The 15,086-nt window shown below is 39.2% G+C and overlaps 1 protein-coding gene across 1 annotated transcript in view; it reads right to left on the bottom strand.

The window, feature by feature from the left end:
• vps35l (VPS35 endosomal protein sorting factor like) overlaps positions 1–15,086 on the bottom strand; it is a 149,181-nt gene that overhangs the window by 93,004 nt on the left and 41,091 nt on the right. Inside the window, exons 8-14 of the mRNA XM_072560213.1 lie at positions 13,750–13,834; positions 12,201–12,275; positions 11,803–11,899; positions 10,836–10,883; positions 10,531–10,624; positions 10,332–10,409; positions 4,335–4,457 (exon numbers count right to left, since the gene is read on the bottom strand). Coding sequence (XP_072416314.1) covers positions 4,335–4,457; positions 10,332–10,409; positions 10,531–10,624; positions 10,836–10,883; positions 11,803–11,899; positions 12,201–12,275; positions 13,750–13,834 — 600 coding nt within the window. The remainder of the gene's footprint in view (positions 1–4,334; positions 4,458–10,331; positions 10,410–10,530; positions 10,625–10,835; positions 10,884–11,802; positions 11,900–12,200; positions 12,276–13,749; positions 13,835–15,086) is intronic.

Raw genomic sequence — 15,086 nt, 5'->3', positions numbered from 1 at the left:
CTTAAAATACATTAAAAAGGGGTCGTCAGCATAGAGTTCAAAAGGGAAAGACATGCTCAAACTACCTTAAGTCTTTTAACAAAAAAGGGTAAACAAAGGATTAATACATTTCGATTTTCAAAAGTCTTTGATAAAAGACCACAGTGAAGTTATACTGAGGTCAGCAATATATATAGCAAGCTAGGTACAGAAGAGAATCAAGGTTGAAAAGGTATTTACTCTGACAGCCAGAAGGTTGTGATTCCAAAAGAATCAAAACTGCGACCACAGCCATTTCACATTTTACATCAATAATTTGGGCTCAGGAATCCGAATTACAATTTCAAATGTATAGACCAAATTTGGAAATGTAGGTACTGAAGAAAATTAGATTATATAAAATGAAACAAAAAGCAGAAATTAAAATGAGAAACTCTTGAACAGAACCCTCAAGCACAGTAGTTTAATTTTCGAAGGACAGCTTGAAAAATAGGACCTGAAGCATCATTGGATTTCAAATGTGAACTCTGCTCTTTCCACAAACGCTGCCAGTTATACTGAGTTTCTCCAGCAATTTGTTTTTGTCTCAGATCTCCAGCATTATCACAGTTCTTCAGTTTAGTTTTATATATAAAAGTAATATTAATGAACTGTAGAATGAGCACATAATTGAAAGATGAATTTCAATATATTCAAGTGTGCATTCTGGTACAACAGGGTACAGTCACATATTGCTTAGTTACAAAGAGTTTGATTGGGTTATAGCAGCAAAAGGATCTAGACATACAAATTAGTAAAACTAGTAATAGGTTATAAATAAAGCTACTCAAGTAAAGTAATTATTTATAGAGGGCTGGCTTGAAAAAAAAACAAGAAATTTGTGAACCCTGTATAGAACCAAGAAGGAGAAAGTGAGGACTGCAGATGCTGGAGATGAGAGCTGAAAATGTGTTGCTGGAAAAGCGCAGCAGGTCAGGCAGCATCCAAGGAACAGGAGAATTGACATTTCGGGCATAAGCCCTTCTTCAGGAATGAGGAAGGTGTGCCAAGCAGGCTAAGACAAAAGGTAGGGAGGAGGGACTTGGGGGAGGGGCGTTGAGAATGCGATAGGTGGAAGGAGGTTAAGGTGAGGATGATAGGTCGAAGAGGGGGTGGGGGCGGAGAGGTCGCGAAGATGATTGCAGGTCAAGAAGGCGGTTCTGAGTCCGAGGGGCAGGACTGAGATAAGGTGGGGGGAGGGGAAATGAGGAAGCTGGAGAAATCTGCATTCATCCCTTATGGTTGGAGAGTTCCTAGACGGAAGATGAGGCGCTCTTCCTCCAGGCGTCGTGTTGCCACGGTCTGGCGATGGAGGCAGCCAAGGACCTGCATGTCCTTGGCAGAGTGGGAGGGGGAGTTGAAGTGTTCAGCCACCCAATGTGGCCTCCTCTACATTGGGGAGACAGGCCGCCTACTTGTGGAACGTTTCAGAGAACACCTCTGGGTCACCCGCACCAACCAACCCAACCGCCCTGTGGCTGAACACTATCGCCCCCTCCCACTCCACTGCTGCGCTTTTCCAGCGACACATTTTGCAGCTAGAATCAAGAAGGACAATCCAAGAAACTATGGACTGGTAAGTCTTAGATCAGCAATTGGGAAATTACTAGACAGAATTCGCAGGGACAGAGTTTAAGTACATCTGGAAAAGCATGCCCTAAGTAGGGACAGATCTGCATGGCTCTGTGCAGGGAAGGTCATGTCTTATTAACTTGATTGAATTTTGAGGTGGTGATAAATGCGGCCAATGAGGGTAGAGCAGTGGATATTGCCCGTATGGATTTTATTAAGGCTTTTGATAAGGTCCCTCATCGTAGTCTCATCCAGAAGATTAAGGTGTATGGGACCCATGGTGACTTGACTGCAGTTATTCAGAACTGGCTTGCCCAAAGAAGACAGAGGACAGTGGTGGAAGGATGTTTCTCAGGCTGGAGGTCCGGGATTAGCAGTGTTCCACAGGGATCCGTACTGGGACCTCTGCTGTTTGTTGATATATATTATACATTATCTACATATAAATGACTTGGATGAAAACGTAGCTGGATGGATTAGTAAGTTTGCAGACAATACAAAGATTGGTGGAGCTGTGGATAATGTAGAAGGCTGTCAAAGGATACAGCAGGATATAGATCAGTTACAGATATGGGGAGAGAAATGGCAGATGGAGTTTAGTCTGGGTATATGTCAGGTGCTGTACTTTGGGAGATCAAATGTTAAGGGAAGTATACAGTTAATGCAGGACCCTGAACAGCGTTAGTGGACAGAGGGATCTTGGGATTTAAGTCCACAGCTCCCTGAAAGTGGCCATGTAAGCTGATTGGGGGGTGGAGGAGGCATGTGGCATGCTTGCCTTTATTGGTCAGGGCACTGAGTACAAGAGTCAGGATGACATTTTGCAGCTTTATAAGACTTTAGTAAGCGCACACTTAAGAGTATTGTGTTCAATTCTGATTGCCACATTACAGGAAATATGCGGAGGCTTTGGAGAATGTGCAGAAGAGATTTACCAGGCCGCTGCCTGGACTAGAGGGCGAGAGTTATAAGGAGAAGCTAGAAGAACTCAGGTTGTTTTCTCTGAAGTGGAGGAGGCTGAGAGGAGACTTGATCAAAGTCTATAAAATTATGAGACGCATAGATAGGGCTGATGGTTAGAATCTTTTTCCCTAGGGTTGAAATGTCTAAAACAAGGTGGCATGCACTTAAGGGGAGAGGGAGACGTTCAAACGAGATGTGAGAGGCAGGTTTCTTTTCCACAGAGTGGGAGAAATGTGGAATGTGCTGCCAGGAGTGTTGGTGCAGGCAGATGCGATAGAGACATTAAGAGACTTTTAGATAAGTGCATGAATATGCAGGAAATGGGAGGGATATGGACAAAGGACAAGCAGAAGGGATTAGCTTAATTATGTTTAATTTGGCACAACATCAGGGGCCGAAGGGTTGGATCCTGTGCTATACAGTTTTATGTTCTATATTCTAATCTCGTTAGACAACACTTCTTAGTTGATCAGAGCAGATGTACAGAAAATGTTTCCACATTTGGGAGAGTCCATGGACTACAGATCATAAATAAGAAAATTGCTAACTAAGATAATTAGGAGAAACTTATTTTTTAAAAAGTGGCAAAAACCTGAAACAGCTAATTACAGCAAAGTAGTTTTTAGGGGATGCAAGTGAGAGGAGGACTGAAATGGATATGCCAGCAGAAGAGGAGTGGAGGACAGCTTGTGCAGAGTGAAAACACAGGCTGTTTCTGAGCTACAAACTCCACGTAATAAGCAACATTTTTTTTAAACCAAGAAAATGTCAAAAGAGTACTCTGACAATGAAATATGATACATATCAACAGTTTTAGTGGGCTTGCACTTTTGTCCAACGTCTCCTATTTCATTCAATATGATACTACAGGCACCAACATGAGAACTATCCAAGCATTGAAAACTGTCAAATCAATAAATTGAATGGAACATAACTCTGCATTTCTATAAAAAGCTGAGGCAAAATAATAAAAAAAAGGTACTGACCCTGGGCTGATGTTGCACATTTGCTAGCAATTGGCTTTGAGTTAGCCTTAGAACTATGAATGACATGGTTACCTTTTCAATCACGGAAAAGCATGCAAGAGGGGAACACATTGCAAAGGGAGTAGAAAATAACTGGAAGCCAATTTTTTTTTGGGATGGGAGAGGCAAAAAAAAGAAGAAAATGCATTACCAACATAAATTTAAGGGACTCAAAATCATTAAAACTGAACACTACAACACTGACCTACCAGAAACGTCAGAAAGACGTTGAACCTATTGATCAAGATTTGGAGAACGAGGAAAAGGTGAAGTCCTGTGACTGATTTCCAGAAATCTTCTAATGGAAAATTAGAAAATGCATTTAAGCCCTTATAAATATCATTGGAAGCTGCTAAATGGACTTTCTATTTACTTACAAGTTAACAGTAGAGCTAAACGTTTATTATGCCTACTCTAAGTTTTGAATGGAATGCTGCTGCTAAAATAATTAATGCAATATTAGAAAATGGTCTTGTTTTAATATATAACAAGTCAATGCACCTACAAAATGGATATATTTTGGACTGTTTGGCAGGTTTTAGAGCATATTTCTGACCAGGTTATAAACGAGCTCATCACTCCCTCGTCATTTACTACAAGAACCTGTGTAGAAGCTGTTTGCACAGCAAGGATGAAAGATGCCTCTCAGTACAGCATACATTGGATTCCAGGTTTGCAGAGGGAAGCACAACTTTGTTTCATAGCATAACAATAAAACATTTCATATACTCAAATTTCAAGAAAATTAAAATGAACCTCTGGTGCTCTGTATGCAATACATTGAAGAATCCAGTCTATAGCAGGAGAATATAGTGTAAGGTAGACTGGGATTTCCACCCGCTGCACAGCGAGCTGGTTTTGAACGGTTTCACCATGAATCTGTATTGAATAAAATAATAGTTATCAATGAATTATAATATTTGACATAATTAATTAACAAAACTATGCGATTTTGGAGAAGATTTGTAGCTCAGGTTGTAAGTTTGCTCGCTGAGCTGATAGACTTGTTCTCAGACGTTTCATCACCATGCCAGGTAACATTATCAGTGAGACTTCGATGAAGCGCTGGTGCTTTGTCCCGCTTGCTATTTATTGGTCTTGGTCTGAAAAAGCAAACACACTATTCGCAGTTAAAAATCACACAACACCAGGTTATAGTCCAACAGGTTTAACTGGAAGCACTAGCTTTCAGAGTACTGCTCCTTCATCAGGTGATAGGCACTCACCTGATGAAGGAACGTCACTCCGAAAGCTAGTGCTTCCAATTAAACCTGTTGGACTGTAACCTGGTGTTGTGTGACTTTTAACTTTGTACACTCCAGTCCAACGCCAGCATCTCCAAATCATGACACTATTCGCAGATACTGATACCCACCTACAGGTGGCAATGGACCCAATTCCACAGCTAGAAAACCATATTACAGCTAGACCTGAGAAGACTTCGCAATACGAGTGAAATTAACCAGACAGACCTCAAAGAATGAAACCTGAAGAATCCAACACACCTAGTTGCTACTGATTACCAAAAAGATAGATAAACAAGGGGCCTCACTCAGATCCATAGTCTCACTTTCCGGTATACTGACATACAAATTAGCAAAGGAACTGCAATGCAACCTGAAACACCTAGAAGACCCTAGCCACTCAATCCAGGAATTCTTTTAACGTCAAAGACACCAAGGTAGAAAACAACGAGGTCATGATTTCCTTCAAAGCAGCATCCCTACTCACATCAATAAACATCACCCTAGCCAACGATACACTGACACAGCATCCTCAAACTCGTAGACCTGTGCCTCACAACCTATTTTAACTTCAATGACAAGACCTACAAACAAATCAATGGGATGCCTATGCAATCACCAATATCACGACTCTTTGCAAAAGCAGTTATGCAGAGGTTAGAACGAACAGTCCTTTCCACAATCCAGCCCAAGCTTTGGGTCTGCTATGTGGATGACACCTTTGTCATCATGAAACACAACAAGTTAGAAGAAACCCACATACACAAACAACATCCTTGCTGGTACAGAGTTCACCAATGAGGAAGAGAACAACAACAGACGCCTCTTCCTAGACGTCACGGTAGGATGCAAGGCCAATTGAAAGCCACACACACTGACCAGATACTCAACTATAGGAGCAACGATCCCAATGTGCACAAACGGAGCTGCATTAGGACATTATTTAAACGTGCCACAACACACTACATCACCCAGGAACTCAAAGAAGCTGAGGAAAAATACCTGGACAACATATTCAGGAACAATGGTTACCTGATAAGTGTAGTCCACGAATTCCTACATAACAGACCTAAACAAGAAGACACAACACATCCAGAGACTCTAGCCACTCCACCATTCATTAAAGACACCTCGGAGATGACAACCAGACTACTATGCCCCGAGGCACCATGGTAGCCCACAAACCCACTACCGCAGCGAAACAGCTCCTGATGAATTTAAAAGGACCATGTACCAATAAACAGCTGAACGGATGTCATATATCCTGCAAGGATTGCAACAAACATTACATTGAATAGATGGGCAGGAAAGAAGGTGGCTAAGAGGGGATTTGATAGAGACATACAAGATGATCAGAGGATTAGATAGGGTAGACAGTGAAAGTCTTTTTCCTAGGACATTGATGTCAGCCTGTACGAGGGCACATAACTACAAATTGAGGGGTGATAGATTTAAGACAGATGTCAGAGGCAGGTTCTTTACGCAGAGTGGTAAGGGCGTGGAATGCCCTACTTGCTAATGTAGTTAACTCAGCCACAATCCTTGGATAAGCACATGGATGATGGGATAGTGTAGGGGGATGAGCTGAGAATAGTTCACAGGTCAGTGCAACATTGAGGGCCGAAGGGCCTATGCTGCACTGTATTGTTCTACGTTCTATGAAACTAGGCACCAGGAAACATGAGCACCAACTAGTCACCAACAGGCATGATTAACAATCACTAGTATCCATACTCTCAGATGAAGAGGGACACCAGTTCAACTGGGACAATACATCCATCCTGGGGCAGGGTAAACAAAAGACCCACACGGGAATTCCCAGAGGCCTGGCAATCAAATGGAAACTCCATCAACAAACTCATCAATTTGGATCCCATTTGCCAACCTCTCAGAAAAAGAATCTGAAGTGATATCACCCACCTCAACACACCAAGACACTTAAATAGCTAGCAGGACAGAACACTAGCACTTCACCGGAGTCTCACTGATGATGTTACCAAGCATGGTGATGAAACATCTGATAACAAATGTACCAGCTCAGCAAGCAAACTTACAACCTAACAAAACTATCAAGTACATCTGAACTACGTACGAAGACACCCAGATATTTCTAACACACAGATGTATGCTGAGAGCTTCAAACATTATAATAGTAATAATACCTTTAAAGTATCCATATTAGTGAGATTGCAATAAGCAACAATTCTTAAACAAAAATGGCCCCTTACAAAGGGAATAGAAGTAAAGAACCCGCATTAACTGCTTCACCTCACAGATAAAAGACAGGTATCGGTACTACAGCCTCACAAATCATTGATGCCAATAACAGCAATCTGTTCAACATGAAGTCTAATACCACCCACAGAGGACCAGATTTTATAAACCCCATTGATATTGCCAGCCTTACCACTGATAAGATTATAGAACTTTACAGTATTGTTCAGTGTAATTGTAGGTGATAAATGATAAAATAACATTATCTCAGATGGGTTTGGAGAGATCACCAGTGATTGGATCTTGAAGAGTTCAGCTGAGTATTGGCATTGGTACATTATATATTCTTGGAACAATGTATTGTGGAGTACATAGACAATTGCAAAAAGGACAAATGAATCAAGCACGGAGGCAGATCGATAGTAACCCGTACAGTGCAAATGCCTGATAAATCTGCTCAAACTCTTAGGAGATAACAAGCATGTTAGATAAAGGAGAGCCAGTGGAATGATCTACTTAGAATTCCAGAAGGCCTTTTCACAGGTGCCACACAGGAGGGTGCCAAGATAGATAACAGCCCATGGTGTTATGGACAAGGTACTGGCATAGATAGAGGATCGGCCGACAGACAGAAGGCTAAGAATGGGGATAAAGAAGTCTTTTGCGGTGCTAGGACCATCACTATTCGTGTGATATTTTCACAATCTGGAAAAAGAAATTGACAGCATTGTTGTGAAGTTTGCAGATGACACAAAGATAAGTGGAGCGGCAATAGTGTTGAGGAAGTTCTTTGGCTAAGATCTTTGCTTCCTCACTCTCCACGGGAGTCGTACCAGAGAATTGAAGGGAGGCGAATGTTGTTCCTCTTTTCAAGAAGGGGAATAAGGAAATCCCTGGCAATTATAGACCAGTCAGTCTTAAGTCTGTGGTCAGCAAGGTTTTGGAAAAACTTCTGAGGAATGATTTATGACTACTTGGCATAACGTGATTAAAGTCAGGAAGCATGGTTTTGAGAGGGGCAGGTCATGCCTCACAAATCTTATTGAGATCTTTCAGGAGGTGATGAGACATGTCGACTAAGGTTGAGCAGTGGATGTGATGTATATGGACTTCAGCAAGGCATTTTATAAGGTTCCCCATGGTAGGCTCATTGATAAAGTCAGGAGACATGGGATGCAGGGAGACCTGGCTATCTGCATTCAAAATTGGTTGGCTAACAGAGTGCTTGTAAAGGGAAAGTATTCTGCCTGGAGGTCAATGATCAGTGGTTTCCCATAGGGCTCTGTTCTTGGGCCTCTGCTGTTTGTAGTTTTTAATAAATGACTTGGATGAGGAGGTTGAGGGGTTGGTTAGTAAATTTGCAGATGACACAAAGGTTGGAGGTGTCGTCGATAGTACAGAGGGCTACTGCAGGCTGCAGCACGACAGACAGGATGCAGAGCTGGGCTGAGAAATGGCAGATGGAGTGCAACCTGGGTAAATGCGAAGTGATGCATTTTGGAAGGTCGAACTCGAATACTGAATATAGGATTAAAGACAGGACGCTTGGCAGTGTGGAGGAACAGAGGGATCTTGGTGTTCAAGTACATAGATTCCTCAAAGTTGCCACCCAAGTGGATAAGGATGTTAATGAAAGCCAAAACACCATATGCTTTCTTAACAGGGGGATCGAGTTAAAGAGCCGCGAGGTTTTGCTACAGTTCTACAAGCCCCTGGTGAGACCACACTTGGAATATTGTGTCCAGTTTGATTGCCCTACTATAGGAAAGATAGAGAGGCTTTGGAGGGGGAACAAAGAAGGTTGATATGGACTAGAGGGCTTGCCTTATGAAGAGAGGTTCTCTGGAGAGAAGGAGGAAGAGAGGAGACGTGATTGAAGTATACAAGATAGTGAGGGGCATGGATAGAGCCAATAGCCAGAGAATCATTAGGGACATTTAAGCAACTGCTGGACATGCACATGGATAGCAGTGAATGAAGGGTGCGTAGGTTATTTTATTTTACATTGGGATTAATGCTCGGCATAACATCGTGGTCCAAAGGGCCGGTTCTGTGCTGTACTTTTCTAAGTAAAAGAATGCCAGAATAGGCTCAAGGGATTGAATGACCGAATCTGGTTTTAATGTATTGTTGCCTGTTCTGGAATCAGTACAAGAAAATCTATCTCCTTAAGCTTGTCTCTTTGGATTCTCAATCTTGGCAAGTTGCTACTGTGCTTTTGAACAAAAATAATATATAAAATTGTGTGAAAACAGCACAACATTTTGCATCTCCACTCAAACTTCAAAAGAAGAGGCTATATCGGACAATAAAATCAATCAGGAAGATTTGCTGCAGCCAAGTGACTAATAAGTACAGCTACATGCCACAATGTTTCCACCAGGAAACCTCATCGCAGGCCTCAGCTAAGGTTGCTTCTGATGTGCTACCTGCACTATAGTTGCAGTGCAAAGAGTTTAAGAAAGCTGAAGTATGTTATGTTTAAACAGTCAAAAATAACTAGCAATTTTACTTCTATTAAAAATCAGGTCAAATCTATATATAAGGAACAAGCATGATCAGATTACAAATTTAGCACATTGGAAATGATATTAAGGTTAGCAGGTCTCTCTGGGTTTTAAGCGATGCTCAACATCCCATAGCAATATGGTGTCATTTCTTTTAAGGTATTTTCAAACCAATTTTTAGTCAGAAAATACATACACATCTCCTGTGACTTGGCACAGAGAATAAATATCAAAGCCTCAGGGAAGTGGGGCTGAAGGATAATTGGACCAGTCTGCACAAAATGTAAGTTATATATTCTTATTTGATATTACAACTTCCTGTGCTCAAATATATAACAAAAACGGCATTAAATTATTTTATCCTAATTTTGCCGTGGCCTGCAAAAAAAAATATACTGCTGCATCTCCACTGGGAGAATTCAGAGGAGAACATAGTTACACAAAGACATAAGGAGACACAGTTAGGTTGCATTCTAATCATAGACATGGAAAAAAATTAACAGATTCAGGCAGACACAAAGGATTTAATACACTACTAGTTAAGTTACTGTTCCCAAGGTGTACACTTCATTTGAATGGCTGCAATGAGAAAGGTTTAATTTCACAATTTGATGATCAGAGTCACCAGGAGTGTAAATAAACTAGGTTATTCTGTGAAATGATTCATTCTGACTGAAAGATCCACGATTGATGCTGGCGAGAATTTTCAATTTGTGGCTGTAATTCATTTTGTACAGAGCTCAGGGGAAATGCAAAAACAGAATAGTTTCCTAAACTAAATTTCATACTTGTTTAAATGTGGAGAGGAAATCAAAAAAGTTCTTATTCAAGTTGTCTTTCAAATGTGGTGCCACTTCCATTCCAACCTGTTGGAGAAAAGAAAAAAAATGATAACATGGAACTTGTGAAAAAGATGAAGCATGTCTCAATTAACAAGAAAATGCCAGTTTGACAAAATAAGAAGTTGAAAAGAATATTGTAACCTACCCTGCAAAGATATGCTCTCGCATAGATAGCAACCAATGGATCACCAATGCCTCTTATCATAGAGGTCAACCGAGGGAGAGTCTCAGAGATCCCACTTTTGAGAAAAAAATTAAAATGCATATCATGTTTTTTTTTTATAAAGAATATATTTACCTTCACCTCAGACATTCAAACCAAATTAATTGAAAAACCTCAGCATCTTTCCATCAAACTAGTTTGACAACTTTAATTAGTCTTACACAAGATTGTGGCATGGAAATATTAAAAATATATTAAAGTTAGCATAGAAATTCTAGCAGACTTACGTTTTAGAAAGGAATGTATTACATTTTAATATGGCCACCTCCACATAACTGAACTAACTTAAGGCAAATACATTTTCACTTTGTGTAAAAGCATAAAACTGTTAGCTTGAAAAACAGCATCAAAGACCAGCAATATTTGGACATAATTCAAACAGTTAATCATACAAGATGTTAGTAAGATTTAGAATTAAGAATATAAAGTAATAGCAACATACAAATATTGTCATATTCACAACTACAGAGACACTGACAAAACATTGTTATATTTAGAACTGTCTAACCATGCTAGTAGATATAATGCAGGTTTGATCGCTTCTTTCTTCAGTCTTCCTCTCTCCCTGTCGACATTACATTCTTCTCATCCCTGTCCCCCAGTCTCTCTTACCTGCATGAAGCCTATCCCACGGTCCACGTTTTCCCCACATAAATCCCAACACCTGACCCCATTATGGAGTATCAAGAGGCATGCCCTGATCACACATTCCCCAGTCTTCTTTTCGCCACCCAAATGTAGCACATCTCAGTCGCCTGTTACCTCACCCCCAGTTCCAACTTTTCAGTGCCTCTCCCCCAAACCCATCCTGAGCTAGAGTCTGCTCACTGCTCTGAAGAGTCAGCCGATTGAAAATAAAAGTCTAACTGACAAATGAGGCATTGGTCCAACTGGTCCTGTATACTTCAAAATAGAGATGATCAGAATATTCATTTTCAAGTGTTACTTGCTCATTATTGATTTTCTCTCACTAAGCCACAGCCTTATCTGAATTCCTGGCTGATCAAGGACAATTAGTCAGTTTAACTGGTATCGTTTTCTCAATATGCAAAATAAAATAAAAACCCCTTGAAAGCTTGAATAATCAATACTCTCTTTATTCCCATTAACAGTTAAAAAGAAAGCTCAACCAGTAAGTAAGTTTAATTTTAACACAACTCAAAGTGGACACAAATTACATTTTTGTAAGGATACAATCTGGAAATGAGCTCCCTGATTGAGGCAATCTTGAAGAACCAGTTCAAACAAGTTTCTTTCGCAGTTTCATTCACTTCATCTGGACCAAAGGTATCTGTATTGGAAGTATACAATGTACAATGCTTAAAAAACTTATGACAACTTTATGAAGTGAAAAAAAGAGCTCAAATTGGATGTATAAAACGTATGCTTCCAACAATTACTTGAGGTTACACAATCTCCCTTAGGAAATCACTTCTGCAGGTATAATTACCTACACTAAACTCAAAGCTAAAATATCTATTTTCTATAACAACGATAAAATTTTAAAATCCTGCGATGTCCACTTCCAAACACCTAATACTGTTTAGTGATTTTAAAATTCCTTGAAGGTTAAATTCGATTATTAAAGTCACCTGGTACAGGGATTCCAGGAAGGGAAACACGACTACTTCCACACATGGATAAAATCCTTTCGTACACTAGTTTACCTATAATCAAAAATAGATCAATTATATTTTTGACATGAATTCTTGACAGATCATTGTTGAAATTACAGGTGGGAATGCAAAATGTCTGAAGGTCATAGATTCAGATTCAATAGAAGTAAATATTTACCTGGAAAAGCACAGAGCAAAACATTCAGTTTATCAAGGCTGCAGTTGGTCTAGACACAGGAGGTCAGAGAATAGGGACAAAAAAAGGCACACTCATTTTTTAGGATGTGGAATTCCTCAGAGACCTGTTCTGGGGCTTGGTCTTTTCTTCATGTACATAAACTTGAATGTAAGAATAGGGCTGTACACTCAGGTGCGCAAGTTACACAAACTTAGGAAGCAGTACAGACTACAGAGTGGAACCAGGAAGTTACAACAGGGACACAAAGCTATTTTGTGTCCCTTTGGGTGACTTGGCAAAACTATGGAAAATTGACTTGAAGATACACAGTGCAAATCCAAAAGTAATTAACAAAGGTTAATGAAACGTTGGCTTTAATTTCAAAGTAATTGGAACACAACCTGATACTTCAGTTGTACAGGCATGTTGAGATCCATATCTAAGACCCCGTGCCCATTTTTGTACACAAAACACAGCTTGAATCCATACTCAAAATCCAACTTGATATCAGAATGAAAAGACAGACTTCCTGGAGCAGGCACAGAGGTCTCATTCTAGCCCATCCTTGATACTTGTTTTGGAATCAATAAATTTATCATTTAAAATTACCACATTTATTATGTGAACAAGAATCACTTGGCACTAAATGGGAAGGATGCACTGCAAAGGCATGATTTGGCTATCAGTATTTTGTTATTTTTACTAAAACCTAACTAGCACATGAACACTGACCAGATATATATAAAGTTGCAAAATCAGTAGGCCAAGCATTGATAACTTTTGCATTACTATTCTGCTTGTTACTATTTCCATTCTATCTGGGAAATTTTAAGATGTTATTGATGTTCAAAAGATTTCTCTGATTCTGTAGCAGTCAAATAGCTTGATTCAAATAAATTACTGGAATAGATAACAATGTACATTGAGATGTTATTCTTCAATAAATTTACTGAAGGGATTAATAATACTGAAATATGGTCAGTATTCACCATCTTCCAAAGTAAATAAAACCTACTGTAATCAAACTACTAACATCCCATTAAAGAAATTGCACTTTAAGTGAAGACACCACATAAAGGTTAATTCATCCAAAACAAATAAATTTGTTGAGAATGAATCAAATAAATTGTTCACAATTTGAGAATTCAAATAGAACTTTTCTCCTTACTTCTTGCTCCCCTTTCAGTAGATTGCGAATAAACAGAAGAAAGTGCTGAGACCTTTCAAGAAGCACATGCTCCGACAACCAAAACAAATGCTGCACTAAACAAAAAAGTAGTTTTCCACTTCTTTTTAAGCTTAAAAATAGCTTGGCCATAGTAGAAGGAATACAAAGGCATTTCTTACCAAAGGTATCCAAAATATCAGTGATCAAAACAAATTTGCTTGGGTAAAACTGGATCACGGTAGTATCGGACAGCAGCTTTGAGCACTATATAAAAATAGTTTAGTGTTAATAAAGTACAGTACTAGATAAAAATTCTAGACAATCTACCAACAGTGCAAAAATTTAAAATTCTGAACAGATTCATTTGCTATTATATTTCAAAATGTAATGCACTGTTGCTGAAAATACATTATACACAGTTCAACCTGCAGAAATGATCGAGTGGTTATATAAAACTCTAGCAGGGAAAAGAAACAATCACAAGTTGTGGTTCATTGGGACTGAACAAAGGAAGGCAGTCTTGTAATACTTCTGAAAACGTCGCTACTGTTGTAATGTAGGAAATGAGGCAGCCAAATTGTGGATTGCAAGCTCCCAAAAACAATAACACCCAGGTAATGTTTTTATGATGTTGTTGGGGGATAATTACCGTATATACTCATATACATGTCAAAACTTTTATACTTTTTTAAAGGTTCAATTTATAGGGTCAACTATTACATGGGGACTATTTTTGAGAGGCTGAAATTCATGCTGCAGTTCGAGAGATTGTATTAGCTGAGGTCGATTTGATCACTCAACTAGTCTTGGGTAAAAGAAACAAAAACAATGAATTACAGTGAAGGTAATTACCAGACAAAAGCAAGAGAAACAAGGATGAATTACTGGTAGTAAATTTTTTATATGTACTAGTATGAAAACTTGACATGTCAAAGATTCACTGAAATCCTGCAAAATCACACTATCATTGCCCAAATGCAACATTTATTAAATTCTGAATGTGCAAGTGTCTTGAACTTTCCAGCCAAATTCATTTGTTTCCATCCCACTTACTCCCATATGTAATAAATCTCAGCAACATTAACAAATTTGTCAAAGAATTAAAGATATATGTAGCTAATATATCTACTTTTCAATCAGATATAATGGCACAATTAAAATGATTAACTTTTTAATGACATTAACTTTTGGATGAATAAAGTGTGATAAGTACTGATAGACTTAGTACCGGTCAGAATGAATGAATGAATCAAAACGTGCTGTAGTAAACCAAGTGCGCTAAATACAGGTATGAATGAACGAATAGAGACGCAATATAGTAAACAAAGAGCAACGAGTAGAGTGATTTTGTTTAAGTGCGTTAATGCTTACGTGCATAGAACATAGAATGTTACAGGCCCTTCAACCCTTGATATTGCACCAACCTGAGAAAATAACCCGATGCTCAGCTAACTTACACCATTCGATTATTATCCATCTGCACATCCAATGCCCATTTAAATGCCCTTAACATCAG

The sequence above is a fragment of the Chiloscyllium punctatum genome, chromosome 40, assembly GCF_047496795.1.
Source record: "Chiloscyllium punctatum isolate Juve2018m chromosome 40, sChiPun1.3, whole genome shotgun sequence".
Classification (NCBI taxonomy): Eukaryota; Metazoa; Chordata; class Chondrichthyes; order Orectolobiformes; family Hemiscylliidae; genus Chiloscyllium; species Chiloscyllium punctatum.
Note: the sequence above shows the minus strand (reverse complement) of the source record. Positions and strands in the feature narration are given on the sequence as shown.